This window comes from Chamaea fasciata, unplaced genomic scaffold (assembly GCF_029207755.1).
Source record: "Chamaea fasciata isolate MVZ Bird 193981 ecotype frontalis unplaced genomic scaffold, bChaFas1.0.hap1 SCAF_1, whole genome shotgun sequence".
NCBI lineage: Eukaryota > Metazoa > Chordata > Aves > Passeriformes > Sylviidae > Chamaea > Chamaea fasciata.
This window is the reverse complement of record NW_027094086.1, coordinates 24,084,942-24,111,235: the sequence shown is the minus strand read 5'-3', so window position 1 is coordinate 24,111,235 and position 26,294 is coordinate 24,084,942. Positions and strand designations below refer to the sequence as shown.

The 26,294-nt window shown below is 38.2% G+C and overlaps 1 protein-coding gene across 5 annotated transcripts in view; it reads right to left on the bottom strand.

Moving 5' to 3' along the window:
• The window catches only part of RAD54B (RAD54 homolog B), a 63,717-nt gene that overhangs the window by 12,239 nt on the left and 25,184 nt on the right, over positions 1 to 26,294 (bottom strand). For 4 of the 5 annotated variants that reach the window (XM_066178657.1, XM_066178668.1, XM_066178662.1 and 1 more), the window contains exons 4-7: positions 11,713 to 11,913; positions 8,371 to 8,658; positions 5,750 to 5,912; positions 4,845 to 5,070 (exon numbers count right to left, since the gene is read on the bottom strand). In XM_066178657.1, coding sequence (XP_066034754.1) covers positions 4,845 to 5,070; positions 5,750 to 5,912; positions 8,371 to 8,658; positions 11,713 to 11,913 — 878 coding nt within the window. Of the gene's footprint in view, positions 1 to 4,844; positions 5,071 to 5,749; positions 5,913 to 8,370; positions 8,659 to 11,712; positions 11,914 to 15,408; positions 15,534 to 26,294 lie in introns of those variants that run through there. The other variant, XM_066178677.1, reaches the window with a different exon arrangement.

Here is a 26,294-nt window from a genome sequence, read left to right as displayed (position 1 = left end):
AGGGATATTAAGAGAGCTGACTGACACCATTGCAAGGCCACTCTGCGTAACTTCTGGAGAAGTCAAAGGAGAGCAGGGGATATCCCAGAGGACTGGAAGGATAATATCATCCCCATCTACAAGTAGGGTTTAAAGGAGGAACTTTTAAGTTATGAAACAAATCTTCATGGGAGTTATCACACATCAGATGAAGCATGGGATTGGGAAAAGCCAACACAAATGCACCAAGGACAAACTGAGCTTGACAAACCTAGTCACCCTCTGTGACAAAGTAAGCTGTTTGGTTGATGTGGGGTGGGTGGTGGACATTGCCTCCTGGATTTCTCCAAGGCTTTCAGTACAGCTTCCCACAGCCTCCCTCTGGAGAAACAGCAGCCAGAGGATGCTGGTAAATGGCTCCTTTCCAAATGGGCAGAGTGGGTCCCCCAGGGACTGATGTTGGCCCAGCGCTGTTTAGTATCCTCATAAAGTGGTCGGGAAGATGGGAGCAAGTGTCCCACAATGAAGCTTCCTAATGATACCAAACTGAGTGGGAAAGTGAACACTTTGGAAGAGAGAGCCACCCTGCAGGAAGATTTGGATAGGCTGGAGAGTGGCTAACAAGAATCTGATGAACTCCAGCAAGGGCAAGCATAAGGTCTTGCACCTGGGAAAACATAACCCAGGTGTGCAGCATGGGCTGGGATCTACCCAGGTGGGGAGCATCTCCATGGAAAGGGATCAGGGGGTCCAGGTGGACAATCAGATTAATATGAGCAAACAGTGCTGTGCTTGCAAAGAAAGCCAATGGGAAGCTGGGCTGTATCCACAAGGGCAGCACCAGCAGAGATCCAGAAGTCATTATCCCACTCTGCTCAGTGTTCATCAGGCCACACTGGAATAGTGTGCTCAGTTTTGGTCCCTGCTGTGCAGAAAAGATGTGGACAGGCTGGAGAAGGTCCAGAGAAGAGCCACAGACTGGGTAGCCTGTGACAGGGGGAAAGGCTGAGAGAAATGGGTTTGTTCAGCCTTGAAAAAAGAAGGCCTAGGGGAGACCCCCTCACAATGTTCCACTATTTAAAATGAAGATGGAGAGTCCCTTTTTACAACAAGTCACATGGAAAACACCAAGGGATAATGGGTACAAGGTTATTCCTGAGCAAGTTCCAATTGCACATGAGGAAAATATTTCACAATGAGAACCACCAGCCATCAGAATAATCTCCCCAGAGGAGTGGTGGAGATTTGGCTAGACACTATGCTAGGCCATCTTGTCTAGATGGTGCTTTTGCCAAGAAAAGTTGAAGCACATGATTTTTGAGGCACCTTTCAATGGAGTATTTCATTATTATTCTGTAATTAACTTTGTTACTAGCCCTTAACACCAATGGGTTGGCCAACAGGTAAGGTCACCCTGGGACTCAGAAAATAAGTCCATAACCAGCCCCAGAAAACATGTCTGTCTACTGGTAGATTTCTAACCCCTGTATTACCAGTCAGAAAATGAGTGCAACCATCTCCTCTCTTATTTACCCCTCAAGCCCTTTTCCTTCAAAAGACATCAAGAATTTTCATGTCTATTGAAGGAAATGCACACACTAAATATTCACTGTAACGGGACAGAGAGCTTCCTCCAGAAAAAGTTTCCTAGAAACAGCTATTTCTGTGCAGACTTGTAAATGTACTAGGATTGTTTACCTGCCTTGCAAATCTGCTTACCTTTCCACTTGGCTCCAGATGCTAATTTCCTGAATGCTTCTTCCTAAGTCCTAACAGTGTTCACTAACTAAGCAGACTATGGGTGCAGCTGACAAGCTGAAGAACCTCTTCAATTGTGAAAGCAAATCAGTCTAGAGCTTTAGGAGGTATTTTTATTTCCAAACAAGATCAGTTACCAAACACAGACAACTAAGTCTGAAGCCAGATGGTGTAATACATTGTAAAAGCAGCACCACTTAATTATCACACCCTTTAGAGCCTCCGAGCAGGTGATTCAGATGAATCTATGGGATGAATCCAGCCCATTAATCTCACAAAGTACCATGCAGCGGATCAGTCCCCCACATGCTGCTCATGATAAGGCCCAGCACATGGGAGGAAGCAAGGAGTAGTAAGGACCAGGCACCCATTTCTCCAGCTGTTTGGGACTGGACTTGAGCTTTCCTGTTGTTTCCAGGACTGTAGTTAACTGCCTGTTTTCTTGTTGTATTTTTACTGCCATTTTTGAAACGGGCAGAAAATTTTCCAACACAGGACCAGAGACACAGAGGACCCTGTAGGGAAGACCCAGTGTTGCCCAGTCCAGTATACAGGCTCCACATTGCAGCCTTGAAGACAGAGGCAATGCCTCTCTGAACTTCTGGCATGGTCAAGCATCAGAAGATGCCCAGGGTTCAGAAAACATTTTATTTTCCTACACTTTCAGGCTGTGAGCGGAGAGGGGAAAAGTGCTGAGGTACTGGGGAACAGCCACCAATATCCCTCCCCTGGAAAAATATACAGTGTGCAGGACTATTTGAACTCCTTAAAAAAAAAACAAGGAAAGTCACATACAAGCTTCCTGCAGTCAAATATAATGTATTTGTATATCCTACTGTATGGAACAACAGCAGTGGATGATGGATCAAAAATTAAAATAAATTTACAAGCTCATTTCAAGTAATTAATTCATACTCTTAACTGGCTGCAAGATACATCTATATTATAGCCTCCATTTTAACAATTACCCAAAGTGACTTGACAGGTTTAAGTGAGTTGCCTGGAGCCACATATGGAGCAGTTGTCAATCAGTATCAGAGGTCCATAATGTCCCAGATTTCTTCTTTGAACAGACCTTTCTTTGTACTAGTTCAAATCCAATGTAGCTGGTAAAGTGCAAATTCAAAAATGCTGAATCATAAAGCAATGTAGACCTGTAATTAATTATTTTTCCAGATATTTTGACTTAAAAACCAAATCAAAACAACTCCAGTAAGAAGCAATACTCTGCATACAGATAAAGGAATTATTCTCTCAAACACAACCCAAATGCTTATAATAGGAATTAACAAGACCTAAAAACAACTTCTGTGGGATGCCTTCATTTTAAAAACAATGTTTTCTACATGGCATTTGCATTTCAACATAATTAAACTGTAATCACATTTTAAAAGCAGGTAATACGCTGGTGTTTTAAAAAATCTATTACTGAAGGCTGAAGGGGTAGGAACAGTTTGTGGTGTTTCAGTGTGAAAGTGAGGAAAACATTTTAAAAAGTCTACCAGTTCTTTGAAAGCATTCCTTATAGGCAAGAACAGGAAAAAAAAAAGCTTGAGACAAGCTCTTCCTTTTAAGTTATACTGGAGAAATAACAGTACAGTAATTGCTGTTTTTCCAGAGAAGATAGACAGTAAATTATTTTGAAATGCCTCATTATATCCCAGGCAAGTCATATTGTGTCTTCCTTTTGTATGACAGTGTACTCTGTGGTATTTGGGAACAGTTGTTTAAGCTGCTAAGTGTCCCCAATAAAATAGGTCCAATGAGATGAGTAAGAGTTTTATATAAATTTAAAGAAAATGAAAGTTACTGTCATTTTGGGGCATAGTAACTCATCAGATTCAGGCTTTCTCCTCCCAACATTATTCATAAAAACTGCAAGACAAAGTGTAATTATCTCTAACTCGCCTTTTAGGTTAAAATGTTGCCATATCATATTGTGGATATGCCTTGTATCCATTTCTTTTAGGAAATGTCATATCTCCCATCCTAACCTATATTATATTATGGTTCCTGACGAGTCAGTTTGCTTCATTTCCACAACCTGAAACAAGTTACTAAGAAAAGCAAATGGTGCAAAATGCACCTATTACACATGCATTGTCTTCAGTGGAAGATCAGCAGTTTCAAGAGTTTGGCAATAGTGAGTTGAATTTAAAAAAATAATTATTGTTACAAAATTTTGTACAGTCTACCAAAAAGTAAACTTCCATTGAAAACTTCTGTTTCATCTGAAATATTCATTCTTCCAATAAGGATAATGCAAGAAACTAAAGGCAAATCTGGCTGATGTAAGAATTGGATAACCTTTGGAATGAAGTAGTATTTGTTTCATCAGTCTACCTGTATGGAATCATTAGATTTAAAAATAATATTTTGGAATAGAAGTCTCTTTATCTTTGTTGCAAGCACCAATGGAGGTACTACAAGTTCTCCACCTCCCTGGAACTTGTGAATGGTAATACCAGCAGGAACAGCTTCACTACAGGAGGGGACAGGGATCAGCATCATCCTGCTTCTTAACAAGATTTGTAGTTGTCTGCATTCTTCTAGAGATGAGAGATAGCCACATTACCTAACACTGAGACTCTAAGCTTGGTAACTCATTAGACTTTAAATCATCCCAACAGAGATCTAACTCTTGACAGTGACAGTACAGGGAATAACCTTCTGAAGTACCCCAAAACAGGCAGACAAAATAAATCAGAAGTTTTCAGTACAGAACAAAAGCAACTACCACAGAAACAGAGTACCAGGTAGATGCTTTGGTATGTAAAGCAGGGAAGGTGTGTGAAGGAGAAAACTCCTTAAACTGAAGAGGCACAGGGACGAGCATGTCACCTTTTAAAACTTCACAGGTGAAACCAGAGGAAAGGTAAGACAGGCTACTATGCTACATGTGAGCCTGGGCTACGACCTGGTAACTGATAGCAAAATACCCATATGGACAACTATCTGAAGAAGAAATAAAGTACTACAAATAAATATTAACAGAGAATTACTAGGCTTGGTCTCTATTTTTTATTTTAAAGGAAGAAGAAAAAACCCCATAATTCCTATAATCTTAGCCAATAATGACCTAATCCCCTTTTGGAAATAAATCTTACCTGATCAACTGTAAAGACTTTGATCCTTTCACTTCCCAACCATTTCTGAAATTCTTTTTTCCAGTTTTTCACCAGACTCCCAGGGGTGACTACTAGTGCTCGCTTTAGTACAGGTTTGCATCCATAGGGCCCTTGGCGCAGCAGAGTCCAGACAAGGGCAATGCATTGCAGGGTTTTTCCTAAGCCCATCTCATCAGCAAGAATAGCTCCAAATCTGCCACTAACTCTGCAAGATGTAATGAGGTGCTGGTAACATTTTGAAAGACATATTTATAACTACTCACACCTGCTTTAGGGATTTGCTTCTGTGCTTGTCTTCTGAAGTATAAACAACCTATTTTGTCTACTGTAGGTTTTTATTCAATTGTACTAGAAGATCTTAGAATAAAAATTCTCATTTTCTATAGTAACTCATTAGTCCTCTAAAACTAAAGTTTAAATCTGCTTTTATACCTAGAATTATTACCCAGTACCTTAAGGAATCTATGACCCAAGAAAACACTTTTGAAAGCAATGCTGTATTTTTTTAAACAGGTTGAAATAACACCTTTTTTATTCTAAATGCCTGAATTATAAATTACATGAATAATTTTGAATTATATGAAATATGAATCCCAGAAAGCAGAGTTCTTCAGTGGGGCTTTGATTATAACTGTGTTCACAAAATTTTGTATGTAGAAATGACAAGCCTTTGGGTGCCCTAGCCTCTCATGACATCTGGCAAACTCATGGCAAGTGTGATGCTACACTGAGGTCAGAAAAAACTTGTGCAGCCTCTTTTGGGAGAAAATTACTAGTATTAATTAACAGAACAATTGCTCAAAACTCCCCAAAATGTCACATTTCCAACATGGGCATGAAAATATTACAAGCATTAAAAGCCAAAAGCATAATTATGACCTTACCTCATTCCCATTACACATTCATATAGAAATATAATTCCTTCTTTCTGATGTGGGCGGAGATTACTTGCAATGTAAGGATCTACAACTACATCCACCACAGGTAAACCAGCCTTATTGAACATCCACTGATGACTTGCATTTGGTCGTGGCATAACTAGAGAATCTTGAAGTTCAAAGCATAATCAAGTATTACACAAAAGCATTACTTTTAGTCTGTTAGCAAAACCTGTTAAAGTCAATTACTGTTAAAAATAGTATTTAATATATTGACCATTCTCAGACTGAAAAGGCATTTATTTATAAGTACCTAGATTGCCTTCTATACAAAAACATTCTTTTAAAGAGGTTTCCCAAAGAGTTTGTATTTTTATCAAAGGTAAAAGTGATAAACTGAGAAAGGTGAAGGGGATTTTTTCTGATGAGGTGAAACCGCCTACTTGATAAAAGTTGCTTGATGACTTGGCATTCATTGAGTTTAATTAGAAGAAGTTCCAAAATAGTTTTGAATTGAAAGTCTAAGAAAAAAACCATAAACAATGACCTACACAAAAACTATATACTACATTTTAAGGTAATATTCTTGCAGTAGCCCAGAAAGGCTTCTCTGCCCAAGAAACAAGAGATAAAAGCCACTGATTTACTATAGAAAAATAAGGAAGGATTGAGTCTGAGCTGACAAAGACTGCCACAGTGCATGAATAAGTTGACAGGTTTGAAGACATACAGAGGCAAAGAGAGAATGAAGTATTGAGAAACATCTGAATAATAGTTTCGCTGTTAATAGTTATAATAGTTAATAGTTAAGCTGTTTACAAACATAATTTTGCTAGACAATGTCCATACTGGGTTGCTTCTGCTGCTGCTACACACCTTCACTGAAAAACTGTATTGTCAGAGGACAGAATGAGAAAACAATTTATGGCTTCTGGTATTTTTATGTCACTAGATCTATATAATATATTATGTCACTAAATCTATATAATTTATTCATGGGAATAGATTGGTTGAAGGTTTATATCAGTCAGGGAGATTTTGTTTCCTACTGACAAAGGGTGGAGCTCTGATGGATTAAAAAAAATTGCATGTGTATATATTTAAGAGCCAGTGATGTCAAAAAGGTAACTTTTCTGAAAAAAAAATAGGATGAAAATGAGGAAGAAACAAGGCTTGGATAGACACTGGACTAAAAGCTTAGAAAGTGTATGTGGAAGACATAGTTTTACGTCTTTGTCACTGTGCTCTATAGAAGCTGCATTTTAATCTACTATAATCATAGACTTCAACATGAAAACCTCTGACTGTTCCAATATAAATGTCCTGGTCTTATAAAGTACCTCAGTAACTTCTGCAAGAGGTTATGCAATCAGGCATTAAATAACGTGATTCTCCTGTGTAAGCAAACCTGAAGACTGAGAGAGTCCAACCTATTGATGTGTTGAAATCTGATAGGAGGTACTCAAATTCACCAGAAGTCACAGAAAACAACTAAAATAAAATGCAACTTTTTTAACAAACTAGTGCAGAAACAGCAAAGAAATTAATTTATGTGCTGAATATATTGGCTTTTTTGGGTCAGATTTTCAGTTAGAATGCTAATGCAGCATCATCTCGCAATCTCAGGAAGGAATATTCTTAGATAAAATGTAATCAAATTAAATTAAAACCAGAAGCTGGTGTTAATAAGGATGCTCTTCAAAACGGCCAGTGAAGTCACTAATTACCACTTGATTACGATTTCATTGTTTATTTACATAGCAGCCAGGTAACAGCTTCAAAAAGTCCCATAATATCAGGATATGAGGTAAGAACTTGGATGCAGGTATTATAGCAAGAATGTAGAAAAAAGTTGTATTTTTTTCAACAAGCATTGCTCTGCTTAGCAACATTTTTTTTGGCTCATTTTTATCTTCCATCAGAAAGACAGAGTTAGCAGCAGAATATAGCTCCTAAAAGGTTTGTAGACAAAAGAATAGTTCTGCTTAGATAATCAACACCACTTACTGCAGCTATCAAACGTTTATAGGGTCCCTCTTACAAAACTGCTTAACCAGCCTGCTCCTATAGAATATGTGAACTCTCGTGGCTCTTCAGCACAGAGTACTTCTAGCGCTACAAAACTAAACATTTATTCCAGAACATATCTGGTTGAGTTTGAGTACAGTAGTTACACTCACTGGCTGTGAAGGATCAGACATTGACAGAAGCGATTCTCTCAAGGTGGCACAACTTTTCTATTACTGATCCTCCACTGCAACCACTGTGCTGCCTCGTTACGGCTGTATATCACTGATCCCAGTGGGAAGCTGGAACTTATCTAGAACTTCTAGTATGTATCAAATTGTTTCTATGATCAACAAACTCATTTTCCTTGGCAAAACTCTCAGAAACTACTCTAATGTGTTTCCACAGCCATCTGTAAAAACTCTGAAAAACTTTATGCAGTGCAGAGTATTTTACTTGTTAGAAACACATATGACAAAATCCTAACATGGTTAGACACTAGTACTGTATGCCAGAAGTACTTCAGTAATACCTTAAGGAACATGAAAATTTTGGTTACACATTCAATATCTTTTGAGAGTCAGAGGATGTTTAAAGAAACTTAAAAATTTCAATCTTACTTGAAGCATTTGGATCGTGGCGAGGTTTGCAGCTTTGAGAATCTTTAAGCATATTGTCTTTAGTACTGGGTTGACAGACATTTTTGAATGGTTTAAAGAATGGTTTTGTGTTAGTTTGAGATAATGCAGTTGCATCTGTGTCATGAGAGCCTATTCCAGCCTGAAAACACCTGCCACTGCTGAAAGCATCTGCTGAAATTACACCCATCACTTCAATTTCTTTTCCGCCAACCATCAGTGTTTGACCTTCATCAAGACTGTCTAGCTCTTTAGCTTTATATCCAGTACCTAGAAGAACATAAGAATGAAATAATTAGGACAACACAGCAAGTACTACTTCATTAACACCAGTACTCTTCAGGAAGGGAAAACTGCGAAAAAGTAACTGATTCTGAAACATTTAATTGTTATACAAAGCTTTTCCCTCCTTAACAGTGACATGTGAGTGCTAATAATCAGAATTAGATAGTAGAGTATAAGAGCAAAGACTCAAGTCATCCTCATCACCAACCAAGTCTACTGAATGTCGAACAACTGTTCAAGAGAACTTTTAAAAATTGGTCCCATACAATAAAATCCAGCAGTTTAATAACCATCCTACATCTTTTTCCCTTTCTTTCATGCCCGCAAAAAAGTCTCCTAACCCCTCCTGCTATTGATCTCAACAGTGTATTCTACTTCTAACGTAATTCTAAATTAGTTTTTTTACACTTCAAGATTCAGATGCACCTGAAGTCTTCACTTCTACATATGCTCTGGAACATGCTCTGATTATTGCCAAGATTTATGAGTAAATTCAATAGTTGTTTGGCTTGGTCAGGTGGGCATTTTCAGTGCAGCTACAAATACTACTGGTCTCATGGTCTCATTACAAAATACAGCTACAGCTGCCACTTCCTTTTAAGACAACAGTGTGGGAAAGAGTGGGGTTTCCTTCTTTTAAATAGGATTCTACTGGTTGAAGCTCTCACATAAGAAACAGAGGACATATATAATTTACTTTCTTAACTCAGAGAGGTCAAAGTCACCTCTCTGTTTCAGAATTCTTTACCTCAATTGTTGAATTTGTGTAAATTTGGACAAACAGGCTTGAATCCTTAGTCAGGTCAAAAAAAAAAAAAAAAAAGGCATGATTGTGTAGACCAGCAGTTAAATCACTCAGCTGTGAAGAAAGAAACAAGGCCTCCCAAGGCACATTTTATCCAACAAACACCATATATAAGGACTCCTGGAAGCTGTTTGCAAAGCTCAGGTCTGCTGCTTCTAGGAATGTGAAAGATTGGAAGGTGAAGGTCTGCATTTGAATTCCTTTCAGAGGAAAAAATTACTGAGGTGTTTCACAGTCTAAGCAAGTGCTGAAAAAATAGTCTGTCCAGAAGGGAAAGGGAAATACTTTTCTTCCTCTCTGAAAGTATTCAGAAAGCACATAGCACACCTTGTTTGGCTTTTGCAGGAACACTAGCTTTCAGGAAAGAGCTGAAGATGCCTGAATACAAAAGAATACATGTGTCCTCCTAAATAGGATGCTTAGGGAGGGCATATATGATCTCCTTTGCTCTGCATTTTTGTTTTCTGCTATTACCTCTACATAGCTAGAGGCTGAACATACTGAATACAGGTGTATCCCTGTGCAGATTCTGGTCAGAAGAGTCTAATTCTAAGACAGGATGGGCTTTAAGGGTAGACGGAAACTGGGAAGGCAAAAAGCAAAACTACAAAGCTCAACTGTTTATGCAGCTGCCAGAAATAACCGTTTCTGTAACATACAGCAATTTACAAGAGAGCACGTCCTAAATTCTTTGCAATGCATTATTAAGGAATTAGGACATTGCAGGGGAGAACAGAAAGATGTTCCGCAGCCTCAAAAATGAGCTATAATCTGTGCTGATTTTAGGTTCCCCTGTGCAATCCTTGATCCAGCCCTGGTAAGCCTAAGCAAAAAAAGAAAAATTCTTCCTTTGCCTTTTTCTTCCCATTTAAAAATAATAATCCCAAGGGCTCATACACATTCACTATAAACTTCCCAGTATTATATGCAATTTTGGAGGTAAGCACCACAACTGGGCCTTTCCTTCCCACTCAGTGAGCTAAATAATTGCAGAAATTTAAAACTCACACTGCTTAAATTGGTCAATATATTATTTTCTTAGAATCAGTATGACTTGAAAGCAGCTCTGAATGTGCAAGTTAGCACTAATGACATTGGTATTGTGCTCTCTGACACCATCCACCACGGTAAAAAAACTTTTACCAGAGAAAATCACAATGTTCATTTTTCTATTGTGTTTGCTGCTAATTCAAGAAGACAGGACTTGAAAAAAACACAAGAACAACAGGGTGGTGGCTGATGCATTCCAGGCATTACTCTCTTTCACTCGGCCTTTTCCAAAAACAAGCAAGTCTGTACATATATTGCTTTGCTATAAATAAATTCAAATTAACTTCTAAGTCACAGACTGATTTGCAAATCAAAACTGCCTGGTCCTAACAGGGCTCACAATGTCATGATTGTAACAAAAGAGCAGAGTAGCCATCTCTGACCTAAAACAAATCAAATTATGCTTCGCAGAAACACTGTCCAATCCTAATCCCTTACAAAATATATTCGGCACCATTAGCAAAGTTAATTCTTGCTTTGCTTTCAGTGAAAAATTACTGCTTCAAGTTGACAGCAGCCTATGGTTTGCAAGTCTTATTTTTAACTCTGATATCAACCCAAACTATGTCTTACAGCAGCAGCTGCTGCTAAAACTACAAGACTAAAAATTGCTACACAGTTGACTTTGGCTGGGCTGGAAAATGTTGCTGTTTGCCTGTCTTTCCAACAAAGATAATATTTTTAGCTGTTTGACTGGCTGAAAAGTAGAGATCCAACCTCTGAAATTCCTGATTGCCCTACTGCTGACTGAAATATTTACAAGAAACCTGACTGTATCTTTTCCCCAGATTTTAACTCCTTCACTTCTGCATTATGTGAACAACCAAAATCAACCACTCATCTCTCATTTGGCATTTCTGCTGAATTAGAACAACCGTTGATTTCCAGATCCTCTCTTTGAACTAGCATTTGGTGTTTCTGTGAATTATGTTATTCAGACTGCTCCAGCCTCCCCCAGGCATCTGCCTTATATGTAATAAATAAAAAGCCTTCGTGCAGTCTTCCCCCCACCTCAAGAAGAAAGACCAACCAAAAGCAGACCCAAAATCTCTACTGTTTTTTCATCCTGTGGTCAACATTGGTATGAAGAAGTAAAATATCTAAAGAGCTGGATCTCTGTTAATTCAAAGCACAGTGATTATTTGCAAGGTGTTCACTTGAGCAAGTATGCAAATCTACAGTACCTCTGCCAATGTCTTTGCCTTCCATATCTTTCAATATTACTGACTTTCCTTTTGTAATAAGAATAGCATCGCCTTCCCACTTCTTGTGCTTTTTCTTTGATGCCTTACACCACACGACACTGAAATATTTCACAAGGCAGTCAGGTGCTTCCTGAGCTGCTTCTTCCTTTGCAGTCCTTGATGTTGGCAAACACAGTGCATCTAAAAGGGAAATAAAATAACAAAGAATATCTCAAGTCCTCCTGATAAAGTGCACAGTCTTTTACATTTCAAAAAAATCAAGGACAATCCATACATTTCATCTTATATAAAGAAAGTGGTATATTTCCTGTCCTTACGGTAAGTTTGGAATGAGACAGAACACCACATAAGGACTCATCCTAAAAAAAAAAACCAAAATGAAACAACATTACATTGTTTCTGAAAGTACGGGAAATCAGATTACCTGTTGCATTAGTAAGTGACCTCCTAATTTGACATACATACAAGACAATAAGAATGGAAAAAGAATAAAAAGGAAAGGCTGAAAAAAAGCAGAAGGGAAGTGACCACAGGAGAAAATGAAAACAGGGTCCTTGTGAGATGGTGCTGGGCAACGTTCTGAAAGCAAGGACAGGAACACAGAACTCAGAAAAGGGAACAAAAGAGTCCAGGAACCAGATCTGGAGCTGAAGTCATCTGTACTAGGTGGCAGAATAACTGTAACTGTAATAATACAAACATATAATTTCAACTCCTTTCCTTGCACCCTTCAAAAAGAAGTAATTGTGCAAATCTTGAAACAGACCATCTCTTGAGTATGCACCAACTCAAACACTGTCACTAGGCTTAGATTGATTTAGATTTGTTAGCAGCTACCCAGTTATAAGTGTCATGGATGTAAATATTTAGGTTAGTATTTAGGTTAAATATTTAGGTTAATAAGGTTAAGAATTGATAATAGAACAGACAGCAGTTGATTATAACATCGATTAAGAACAAACACATGCTTTCAAGAGTTAGCAATCTGAGACAAGTAATGGTAGAAAAGTCACCAGCATTACCTAAAGGAATATCTGTAGCATTCCTTTTCAGCACATGCACAGCTTCAAAAGGAGAATCAGACTAATTTTCATTAAAATACCCTAGCATGCTGGTTAAAAGCTTAAATCGGTTTGCTCCATTGATTCCATCTGGGATTCAACACTATACAAATCTGTTACAGAAAAGCGCTTATGCCACAGACTAACCTTTCCAAAATTTGCAAGTGTGCTGGTATTTAAAGGAGAAGCAGCAAGAGGAAATTCTTGCTCACAGTAATAGTCTGACAAAGGAGCAGCTTTACCACTTCTACATCAAAACTACATATTCTTAAAACTGCAAAATACTCTTAAGTTACACGCCTAAAATGAGTGCAATTTTTCAGACTAGTGTTTACTAAAACGGTATTACCTAAATGAAAAATGTTGTATTTATCGAGCTGAATTTACTTTCCAAAACACTCCAAAAGTTGTGTTTTCTCTATAGAACTCTATGCTAATGCAATGCCTAAAGCAGACAGGATTTTCCACACGTAGATGTTTCTTCAGTGCATTAGCCAACATCTGTAGTTTCATGCAGCAGATGTGTCCCCATCGTCAAGGAATTAACAGAGCACTGGCATTTCACAGAAGGATAAGAATACAGAACAGAGCAACCCTTTTTGAAATGTAGGGAATTCTTTGTAGATGAATCTTGGTAAATGAACCAGACAGCAACAAAAAAAAATCCTTGCAGCTCTGTAGAAGGGTTTAAAGTCTCTACTAGATATTCAACAATCACAGGTGGTAAGATTTAGACAAGCGAAAGAGAGAGAGGGGAAGAGAGGAAACCTGTACCTTGCAGAAGATTAATTTTATTCTATATTGAGCTTCTAATTGTAAATTGATTCAACGGATAATGCAAGATGGTTTTCTTTTTGTTCTTCAAACTGATTCTCTTAATCAACAACAACTTTCCTTATATTAAGATTTTAAACTATTACTGCAAGAACTGGAGATTTCACTGCAGAATTTTCTTCTTCTCTCTTGAAGGATGGCCATCCATAAACAAATGACCACCTCTTTGTCTCCTTCACTGACCTTCCACATGAGTTTGGTGACCCCTGAGATCTTTTTTATGGTCATTGCTCTTTTACTCAGGGCATCCTGGATGGTATTATCTGAATCACCAGTAGCTTAACTTTCAAGTCAATGAAAAGTGTTCAAACTTGTCTTATCCCTGCTTCATTTAAAATAATTAGAAAACCAATAATTTAGAAACAAAGCTGGAAAATGATAGCCTTTTGTAATAGTGACTTTTGCTGAAAAAGATTTCCAAAGCAACCTGTCCCCAGTAAGAAGCAAACTGGGCACCAATATTCCATGCAACACCACCATGTTCCTATGAGGAAAATGAAAAATTATAGCCTCTGCAATGTTCATATTTCTTCCCTGAATTTGTTTTCTGAATTACCATAACTTCTGTTTACAGAAATATTCAATAACAATTTGTTTCGTTGCTACATAAATTATCTTCCTTTTTCCAATAACTGCAGTATAGTTTCAGATAAAAGTGTAAGGTGTTTTAACTAAACATTTTTATCTAAAAATAATTACATCGTCTCAAAATTATCTTCCATATAATTTCCTTCCATAGAAAACCTAAACCTGTTCACCAACAATGCTGATTAGGTACTTGCATTCAACCTTCTTTTTATCTTATCAGTTTTGTTTGCATTCAGCCTCACACCTATTTAACTTTAAAGATTATTCCAGTGCAATAGCAGAATATTCAAATTCAATTAATACAGCATCATGAGCTTTTCAGGAATCGAAATGAGAATGGTATGTTATGCACAGGAACTAAGTTCAGTGTTTGATATAGGGGTACAGTGAGCAGTGGATTCAACAGAAACCCCTTGCTGCTCAGAGACCATCGACAATATCTGAAATAGAGCTGGATTTGCTGAGACCCTGGAAGACAAACTGCAATTGTACCTTCTGAGCTCTGCTGTTAATCAGTTTGGAGTGAAAATAATAAGTAACAGCAACCATGCATACACTGTGGTATGAGAAACATCAGGAAATCATGCCCACTCATTTCTCTCCCAAGCAGTCAAAAGCCCAGCCTGGCAGCGAGGTTTGCTTAACCATGAAGAAACAGTAGCAAGAGGCATGGCTCTCCTCCCAAAGGAAGGGCTTGGGAACTTCAAAGACATGGCTAACAAGGCTTTGAAAAGCTTCCACAAATAAAGCTTTCTCTCTGTGGTTGAGAAAACAAGGGCTTAGGTTTCAAGATATAAACCATAGCCTTGCTGATACGAGGAAAAGTTTCAGCAGCCTCAGGAAGGTGATGATTTACAGAAATCGGGACGGGATCCAGGAGAGGGGACGGGGAGCATTCCAATGGCAAACTAGTTTAACCAGTTTCTGATGAGCAGGATTTAGAGAAAATGCATCGATTAAGTGTGTTAGGTTACTCCCAATGCAGCAGGAAAGCAGCTGCATTATGAAAGACTCCCCCAGGTAACTCAAGCGTTCATTTTCAGGGCACTGTGGGCTGCAGCACCGTCAGCTGCCGTGAGGAGTGAGGGGCACGCTCCAGTGACGCGGGCACTGGCACCTTGGCCTGGGTGTGGTTTAATGGATGGCTTAACCCCATCCAACTGCAGGCTGCTGCCAAAGCCCATGAGCTCACCTTTCCTTCCCTCTCCCGCTTTGCTTCTCATCCACCAGCCGCAGGAAAGCCAGCCCGATGAATCCTATCACCAGCTACAGCCAATAAAGGGAAGGGGTATGAGCAGTTTAGACCAAGGAGACTGGGAGGCTGCCCATTTTTTTGTAGCAGCTACTGCTAGGTTGGGGTGATTTTTAAACCATGGGTCCTGTGTTACCCATCATCTCCACACCTGAATTTCCAAGACACAAGTGTGTGTGAAACGACAGGTGAGTTTTCCCTCAACTGCTCTGAATCCTCTCAATAAAAAGTACTGTCACAATTCAAAAATCACAGTTTAGAGAGGACAACTTTGATTCTAAGTTGCACTCTATAGCACTAAGGAACAATTAAGAAATAGAGGGAGGCAAATAAAAAATCTAAACTGCAGTAAAAGGAGACTGGGGCTTTGAATGAATCACAGCCCAAACTCAATTCCAGTGCTCTGCTGTAGCCTCTGCAGTGACTCTGCCCAGGTGCCATCAGTCAGCTCCTTGGAGCCAGCACCATCTCCTTCTTCTGAGCAGAGGAAGTAACTGAAAAGTTCCTTAATTAAATTAATTCATAACATTTTGAGAACAGACATTTACATAGCAGTTAAATATCTAGGTGCCTATGAAAGATCTATATGTCACACACTCCTAAGATATAACAGGAATATTTAAAGAAATATGAGTCAGATAGCATTATATTTTACTTGCAAAGCTATTTCAGTCTAATCATAAACTTAATACTACGCTAACATATAAATGTATTTCAGTGTGCCTCCAAGATGGAAAAATATGCAATAACTCTTCCCATGGCACTTCTGTGAGACTTCAGGAGGAGTGCAAACACTAAGAGTCAAGCTGGCTTACCCTAAACCTACAGGAATCAAGGACAGTTGGGATTACATTTCAGAGTAATTTGATTACAACCCGGTGCTTTGTACCTCTCTTTCCAAGATAAAATGTATTTGTAATTCATTTTACATGTATAAGCATAGACAACAAACTCACCTAAAGACTGATATTTCAAGCAGGACTATTTCCTTTGGGAAACACATCATTGTTCTAAATCCAAAATTATTTTTAAACAAAAACGCAAATGATTAAAAAAAAATTTAAACTTCTGTTTCAAAATCTCCTAATAATCTGAAATGCCAATCAAACTAGCAGCTAGATTCCTGACAATACAATACTATGGGGATTTCCTTCAGTAGATTTGATTTTACAAAGCTAATGACTTTGCCAGGCCTTCATGAGTCCATAGTACATCTTCCATGCTACTATCTCAGTTTAAGCACACATATTCACACACATGCACAACGTCCATAAAAACTGGCAGTTAAAGAAAAATCACTGTTCATAAGAAAGCAAAAATCACAGATTAATCCAGTCTTAGCCACAATGAACTCTTACTCCTTGTAGAAGCTCTACTAACTCAATACTCTGGAAAAGAATCTAAAAATCTGCGGAGGAGGTAACACTTTTTTTTTTTTCTAAGGTAAAACTTCTACCATTCCTGAAAGCTAAACCTCTTAGAAATAAATGCAGTTTGCACAGTCTCTACAGCTTACTACCTTGAGGATTACACACTGGACATGCTCTAGCTGAGGCCAAGAATGGGTTTCTCTGTAGTCACAGCTTTCACTGCTCAGACCGAAGTAGAGTTTCTTCCACAATTGTAGCAGGGAATTTTTCCACAGCCCTCTCCTTCAGACCATCTTCCCCTCTCCTGGCACCAAACAGGTAAGAATGGCAGAAGGGACAAGGACCAGCTACAAGGAAAAGCAATTTTGGAGATGAAGCCTTTCAAGAAAGACTTTCGCTGGAAAGGAAGATGTTGATGTTGAATCAGTGGAAAATTGGCAACTAGATAAAAGATTGGAAGTCTGAGCTTCAAGCAGAGCATGCAGGGAAAGGCTGGAAACCAGACAGGGAGTAAAAGAGTAAGAAGACAACAGGATATGTTAGGAGGATGGTTGGGGATGGTCTACTCAGGCAGACCGGGACTGGGGTCCACTATAAGAGTCAAAGATAGACAGAGAGTTGGAATTTTCTGAGTAGGAGGCAGTGTAAAAAACCCCTTACTGCCTCTCATCTCTGACCTTCAAAATGCAAGATTCACAATGAAAATGTATAGCTGGAAAATACTGAGGGAAATAACAGGACAACTTGGGAGGAAAAAATGAGAACAGGAGCTGATTAGGCAATGACAGGGAAAACAGAAGCGGGAAATGACAAGAGAAGAAACCAACTAAAGACAACATGGTATTGCTACATAAAAAATGGCAAGCAGTTGAGCACAGAAAGGCACTGACAGCACAAAGACATGAAGGGCACTCACGTAAACACAATGTCCTGCTAAACAGGGCCCATTCCCCCATCCTTCAACTTTTTCCCTAATTAAATTTTTAAGACTACCATGATGGTCTTAAAGGAAGTCAGCTTAAAAATACTGTAATTATTACACCATTCTATAAAATTTTACAGACTCAGGTTTGATAGCTGCTCTACAGGTGAAGAGAGCTGCAATGGAAGATTTAGGTGCAACATAAGAGATGGAGGTAATTAAGCTCCTGAATGGGATCCATTTCACAGATCATTACCTGAAAGATAAACCCAAATCAATTCTGAGTTTAGGACCAGCAGAACACCCAGAATCAGACAAATATCTTCTAGTGGACAAGTCCACATAGGCAAAGCAGGAGCTAAAGCTTGAATCATTGTATCACTTCCCCTGAAGTCCCCTCAGTACCTTCTGCTCTTCAACCCAAAGAATTTTCGGTCTTTCAATTTCTTTGCAGTCAGCAAACTTGTGCAAAACTCACAGGGCAAAACACTGCATGCCTTGACACTAACGGTGTACAATGAATTCAGTGACATCTTACTGCAGTAATTTGCTTTATTACTTTAAAGGAGAAAGATAAGGTTTTCAACCTTTTCTTACATAGATGAAAATATCAAATTATATGGAACAATATTTTTAGAAATGTTAATTTGCTCCAAAACCCAAAAGATTAACAATTTTGTGGTACAAAATTAAACTACCCACCTGCCCACCACGCCTATGACCCATCTTTCATCAAGTGAATAGTTCTAAGGTTGTGAAGTCAAGCAAAGTTTGAAGATGTCAAAAATGTGGTGTTCCAGCAGCCTGATCTGCCCCACTGTGCATATACATTTATGATAAAGTCTTTAGAGACAACATGCTGCACTACACTGCCATGGGACCTCTTGCTCATTCAGTGCAGAGAACTGAACTGCTGGAAAGGCAGGGAAAGTGGCAGGAAAAAAGGCTGCTGCTGCCTCTGCCATCCCTGCATTGCTTTATTGTAAATTGCAAAAGCTGTGGGATGGACAAGGCTGCAAGGACAGACAGTCCAGTCTTGTGGTTAGATAAGCTGAATAATGCCTTTAAGAACTGGACTTTACTTGCATGTCTTCTGGAGTTTCTCTGGGATGTAAAGAAAGTCATTTAACCCCAACTTTCAGCAACAAATACTTGTCTGAGCGCCTGATTTATGATTCAGTCTCGTTTGTATTAATAGTGAACATTCATGGGTGTAACTGGAAGTTGTGGTTGGGAAAGATTAACTGCACAGTATCCTAAAGCACGGAGACAATGCCGTCCTCCATGATTCAGTCTGCACCTTCCATAAAAGTAGGGCTTTTTGGTGTTATTCTCTCTGCCTCAACTCGCACTTTATCTCCTAGAAAGTGGAGATTACACCAACTTTTTGTCTCACAAGGATGTTGTGAAATGTAATTACATCTCATAGGCACTCAGATAGTATCACAATGAGCACCAGAGGAAAAAAACATTAGCTAATTAATTCAAAATAGTTCGAAAAATGTGCTGAGAACAAGGCGTAGCTCTATTACTGAACAAAGAGGTGGAAAGAAAATACTGAATAGTGACTCACTGAGTTGACACAGTCCATTCTGTGAACAGGCAAGGAAGCCTACAGAAATACAATCCTTAATCATGTAGTTAATGAATATATCCAACGGAATGTGAAAAGGGGTTCAGGTTGTGCTATTTGCAAGTTTTTGAACACTTCAGTATGTAACCTTTATTTTCAAACAGGAACCTTCTATATACAATAACAGAGCTGGCAGACGTATTTAATTCAAACATGCAGGAACAATCCTCTCATCACCATTTAATGAAACATTTACCTCTTAAGGATATCAGCTGTAGAGGAGGGAGGATGGAGAGCACATACTTTCAAAATTACAGGTCCATGGCATTAAACTATTCTTCCTAAACCCTCAGCTGTCTAAAAATCCAACTGACTCCAGCTTTCACTGTAAAAATTTAATGAACTAAGCTGAAAGCTTCTGTCAGGTCCACAGAAATAGATGTGCAAGTTCTATTATCAAAGGAAAAAGCAGCATCATTGAGAATTCTGAAAAGCTGCAGGCATCATTCGGTGCAGTGAGCCAGATCAGCTCGGTAAAACATTGGAACCAGTCAAATGCCATCCAAATCGACTGTTTACTACACTTCTTAATGTTGCCATCCACATTGAAAGTTGTTTTGATTATTTTGTCAAGTAAAGGGGTTTTTACTTCAAAAAATAAATGCAGAAGTGATACTCGAAAGCAAAATTTATTCTTGGGTTCTGTAAATATTGAATGTTATTGCAATAAATTATAGTGTAAATGTGATATGAAAATATTCCAAATATTTAAATTACAAAAAACCCCACATTATTTAAAAAAAAAAAGTTAATAGACTATTACACAATCACAGGCTAATTGTAGCCTTCTCAAAAAGCAGGTATTTCTGGAAGCAGTTTGCAGAGATATAAGTCTTCATCCTTTTGTGTTTATTTGCAAAAGGAAAGTACTCAGCTAAATTCATACACAGTACTTTGAAAATACGTGGTTTTGCATTCTCTTAAGCATTTCTTAATACTCCTGTCATTTTTTTTTTAGAAAAAAAAGGCTATTTCTGTACTGTAAAAAAATCTCTATTTCTAAAATGCAAACACTTAGATCTGTAACAAAAAGCAAGCAGGCAGAAAGGGATTTATTAAGATTACATATCCTTCATATTAACATCTGTTTTAGCACATACCAGAAGTAAAAAATCTTTTAATGTCCTGTTTGTCTTTGTTAATGGCCATCTTTGATTTCCCTGGATTATACTAAAGAGTCCTCAAAATACAAGTAATCAATAAAACTTATGCCCACTCTCACAAGCATGAAACACGACATATTCCTGTCCTAAATTATTTAAACAGGACTGTTTAAAATTTATGACATTACCCCGGGAAGAGGCACACAAAGGATGAGTCATATTTTTTGGAATTTTCATGTGTTATGCAGCAATGATTACTTGCAGAGTGGCTGACGAAATATTTGGAAAAGGAAAAAGTAATCTTTCCAAATCAAGTTACATAACTTTGATTTACATAAATGTAATCCATTCAGTAGTCCAAGCAGAAAAGTAATATTTATGGCCCAAACACAAAAACCTAGAGCTTTAGTTGTCATTCTTACTAGGAAAGCAAAACAGAGCAGGGAAAATCAAGAAGGAAAGAGAAGAAATTCATCACTGTGGAGGTACGAGGTGTTTACTGTGCTGCCTTTGCTGGCTCTGGATGCAAGAAAACTGAATACAACTTAAATTGCATACAAAGACCGATTTAAATTAATAAGATGATTCCATGCAGGAAGACTTAAATTCATGATTCTTTTAACAGAGCCTACTTTATGTCAACCCTGCCTATTTTTGGTCCCAAGCTGACCACTTATATAAGGAAATGCTAGAAGACACGGAAATGTGGCAGCTTTCCATCAGCAGACCAGCTCTACTTGCTATTCCCAAAGGACTGGTTTGACCCTTGGCATCACTGGAAAGCCTCTGCAGCACGTGCAGCTCTTCTTATCAACTGCCCCTATGTGTTATCTCATTGGGCACATGTGCGCCTACAAATACACGGGCTTGGGCACACTCATGAGCAAAGGATGAGGTTTAGAAAAAGATTAAATTTATCTCTATGCCCTCTGAAAACAAGCTTTAGAGATGCCAACTAGATCTTCAGAGCTCAAGTAACCGTAACTCTCCAAGTATATATATTTAAGTTCTGGACTGCTGAAAAAATCTTTAGTGCCACCTCAGAAGTTCACTTAGGAATTGTGTATTTTCAAAACTCAAGTACAGCAAATTAGCACATACAGTTACATAACAGAATAGATTTTATCTAGCAGAAATAATTTTAACAAACAGCAAAGGCTAAATTCCCTAAATGAACTTCGTCTAGTCCTTTTCTGCACACACACTATGCAGCACTGTGAACCACAGAGCTACAATCTGTATTTTCCAGGCTATTGCTGGTCTTTTTGCAAAAGAGCTTGGCCATTACCCATCCAGCTGGACAGTCCAACATCTGTCTGAAACCCTTACTGACCCAAAAGAAGACCAAGTGTGCTTGAGATCCTTTTTGTCATCTGCCACCCCCTGGATCTAAACAAGGTGGCTCCCTCATTGAGGCTGTCTGTCCTATTACTGGCAAAACTACATACACATTTTCTTGCTTTCATTGAAGGTGTTCACAGCTTAGAACTCCCTCATCCACTCTCAAGAGAGCAAAGTGCTCAGGCTGGACAGGCTTTCCTAAGAATCAGTTGTTATGGACTACATCCAAAGTGTAACAAACTTGTTCTGAAAATGACCACCTTCTGTGTTTGTTAATGACTTACAAATTAAGACAAACTTGAGTGAGATTTCATAGGAATGGCCAAAGACCAGCTTGATGCCAAGTTTCAAATACTTTTTCAAAAGCACAGGGAAACTGAAACACTATGAAGGAAAGATGATAAAAATTCAATATATGCTAAACAGAGTTTTCTCCCTGCAATTTGTTTCACAGGAAAAAAGATGAGTCATCCACAAACACATACAAAGAACACAAACTTTATAGCCTGAGAGGAGGTAACAGCATAAAGTAGCCTGGCCAAACTGACAGTTAATGCTACTAAGGTCATCTTGTCATGTACAACCTACTGCCAAAGCCTCCTTACAATGCAAAGCAATGCAAACATTACTTGGGTGAAACCTGCAGAGCTTACAGGTCAATTTTGTTTGGGGTTGCCTTACAGCGCACCCCAAAACAGATCCCATATTACAATAGAGAACAGGGCAATAGCAATAGTAACATAATGGTTTTAATCCTGTATCTCTGCTGCCTACACACATAAACATTTTGACTTCACAAAATGATAGTATTGACAAGTGGTCTATGTAAAATTTATCTGCAAAATGCTGCTGAGTTATGATAAACTACTTCTTTCACATGACATATTCAGTGATTAGTAACAAATACAACTCGACACTACTGCGAATTATCTGATGCAATGCAGGACACAAACAATATTGTAGCAACTAACCACAGACAGTCCAACATCCCCTCTTCCCATCCCCAAACTAGATAAACCCTTTGTCCAGTTGCTTCTGTTAAATAAAAGCTAGAAAAAAAAAATTAAAACCCAGATTTGTAGACCGGTTTACTTTTTTCAAGCATGCAGAAATGTCCAAACTTAGAAAATGCATATTTTTTGAGAAAGTATTAGCAATACAGACCAGGCTCTTACAACAACATACAAAGCAAGCAAACTGTGACACACAGAATACTGTAAACAAAATGACCGAGTCTTAACCAAACTGGGTCCTGAAGTCAACCAAATCCGGAGGGGCAATGTAAGCCAGTGGAATTATTTTTTCATGATATTTATGTCAAATTATGCTAACTATTGTGCCTAACTATAAATGAAAATCAATCCAAAAGCAAATGGCCGAGAAACAGTGACTTCTTTCAAAAATATATATAATTGCATATGTAAAATACAAAAAAAAATCAGTAGCATTCTCCAAGTCTGCAGTTTTGTTAAAGAGTAAACAGAAATAATAAATTATGTGTAGTGACTGCTGATTAAGTATTCAATTAAAATTGTATTATATTCTTCTTGTGTGAGTAATACAGAGTCAAACAAGGTGTTATACTGAAGAGATATTTGGATGCATCAATAAATCAATCATTCTGTGTAACCAATAAGATAAAACAGTATGAAAATCCCATAGAATGGAAGAAAGGCAGGGGCAGTGGGGAATAGGTGAGCTTTCCTCAGGTTCTCTGACCCACATCCACCTCCCCACGTACACAAATCAAACACAAGGTTTTCAACTATTTTACCACTGGACAACTGTAGTTTTTACCAGGAAGAATTCACATTTGGTTAGTTAACATTCAATGGAACTTCAGGAAACTGCATCTTTACTATGGAGAAAAACTTTACCCAGACAAACTTCATGCCATTTAAGAGCAAGCATCACTACACACAGGTTGACACCAAGGCAAATACTTTTTTTTACTCTAAGACACAGGCAGTAAGACTGCTCAAATGATTTAAGACCTCGATATTAAAAACATAATAATGGCCTTACTTGTTAGTAATACACACTGAGAAGCTAAATTTGGTGCATTTTAATGCTAAAAGTGTTCTTTTTGGAGGCATCTTTTTATTTTCATTGGCAAAACGGAAAAGTAATCAACATCTTAGGAAAACAACATTTTATCATCTTCTTGAGTAACCCTTTTTTTATTTTACTGAAGTTAAAATTGACATGGAAGCACCCTAAAGCACTTTTAAAAAAGACATAGGAAATTTTAAAAGACAGCTTAGCCAGGCAGCCTGGGTAGCACAATTTCTTGTTTCTTTCTCCCACTCAGAAATAACTATCATTTAATTATAAGGAACTTAATGGCTTTCATTACTGGGAATCCAATGACCATAAGTTTGCCCAAAGAAGACAGTATGCAAGCTCAAGTTTACACATTTTCATTGTATGAGGGGGAAAAATCCCAAGTCAGAAAATATGTAGAAATATAAATGAAAGAAATAAATTTAAGCTAGTTAAGTGGGAAATGCTAGAAAACAGGGGTGTAACAAGAACAATTAGCTACAAGCAATCTCTCCCAGTCTTGGAGTATTCTCTCTTACCATTTTTACCTGATAAGAATTCTCATCTAAGGCAAGCATTTCACAGGAATCAAAAGCTTACAGGGGGAAGCAGGAACAAAAAAAAAAAGAGCAAAATAATTAGGTAGCAGCAATGAAATTATAGACTGATTGTTAGCCAGTTACTTGGATAAATGAAATTACACAAGATGCTATCACAATTATCACAAAGTTATCATAGGTACAGTTTTTTTATTCTAATCCTAAACATAAATCCATTAGATGTTTGGAATTAAGTTACTCCTACAGCCTGTTTATTGCAGTTATCTTAGTAGAAGGACATGAACATATGGTAGAAATTTGTCCTTGCCTAAAATTACTCTGCTTGTACTCTGTACATTATAAACACGCAGACAAGGAATGGCATTGCCAGATGTAGCAAAGGGAGTAAGAGGATAAGAATGAGGGTAAAGGAGGGAAGGGCTTCCTACCATCCCTCTCACACATGCTAGCACAGTATCATTTGCTGGAACAGTAAAAATTCATAGCACTTGATGGTCCAGAAGGACCAGCCACAGCTGTGGTTCATGTACCCAACATTAGGAATACATGGAAAAAAACCAGGAACAAGCACGGAGAAGTGAGAAGTCTGACTCAGAAAGATAACCTGATACTGTAAAGCAGATGTGGAGTGAGAAAGAAATGCAAATTCACCACCACAGAGAGGTACAATATATAGTCAGCACCACAGTGCACTGAGAGAGCAATATAATGCCACTGAAAGAAGAAACACTTCCCTAGTGAAAGGAAATAACCATCTCACTAGTAAAGAAAGGAGCAAACTCCATGGGTACACACTCAACAGATGTCTCCCCCTTTCCCAAGCTCCCCAAAAGTCCAAAGAAACAAAACTGAGAACACCGCAAATAAGAAGCATGAGATCTCCGAACAGAGGTGCTGCCTGCAGATGAAAGTTTTCCACTAACAAGTGACACAAAGTCAGAACAACGAAACACAGAAGAACACCAACTATAAGGGGACAGTGTATTTTATTTCTTTACTCATTTGCATTCTTCCCCTTCCAACATCAAGAACACAAGGGAGACTTTGCTCTACACAGAGTCCTATTTTTGCAACTACTCTGCCTGCCAGATCAGAAAAGACTGTAAGCTTTCCAAGATCGAAAACTCCTCTAGTTCTAGCCCTCAAAATAAAAACACCATGCCAGTAGAAACCCTGGGAATCACCTCTGCATCTAGCATCAGAAGAAAACATCTTTAAGTCTCCAGAGCACTTTGGTGGCTAGTGTTAAGAGTACCTATAATTCAAAACCACTGCAAGACAATGAGCCATTTAGGAATTATTTTCTGAACTATATGAAATTTGTTCGTTTGCATAATATGTAAGAACAGAAACTAGAAATCAATTCCTCACTGCTGGAAACCAGAATTCTCACTTTCAACTGAAAGGATAAGATCATACATTTCCAAATTACAAGATAAGGGCACATAATTTTGTGTTGTTTCCCATTTCTGAGAAGCAGAACAAATAAAATCTGTGTTTATTTATTAAAGCCAGTATTTTGATCCTTGTAAACTCAGAGAAGTGAGTATCTCCTTGAAGCACTTCCAGCTACACAAAACCAGGTCAATGTCCTTGAACTACGAAACACAGCAGAAAGACAAGGACTGTACTGGAACAAAGGCCACATATCCAGGCACCATCATTTTCAGTACACACAAAAATTCCCAAAACACTTACAGCACTCTCTTCTCAAGAAAACAACTGAAAAAGTATTGAGGAACTCCACATTGCCAACACCTGCTTTCACTGTTCTGTATTTTTCCTCAGTTTGTAAACAAAAGACTTGCTTCCTTTACTTTTCCTACCTGAAACCTGTTAAAAGTGATCTTGGGC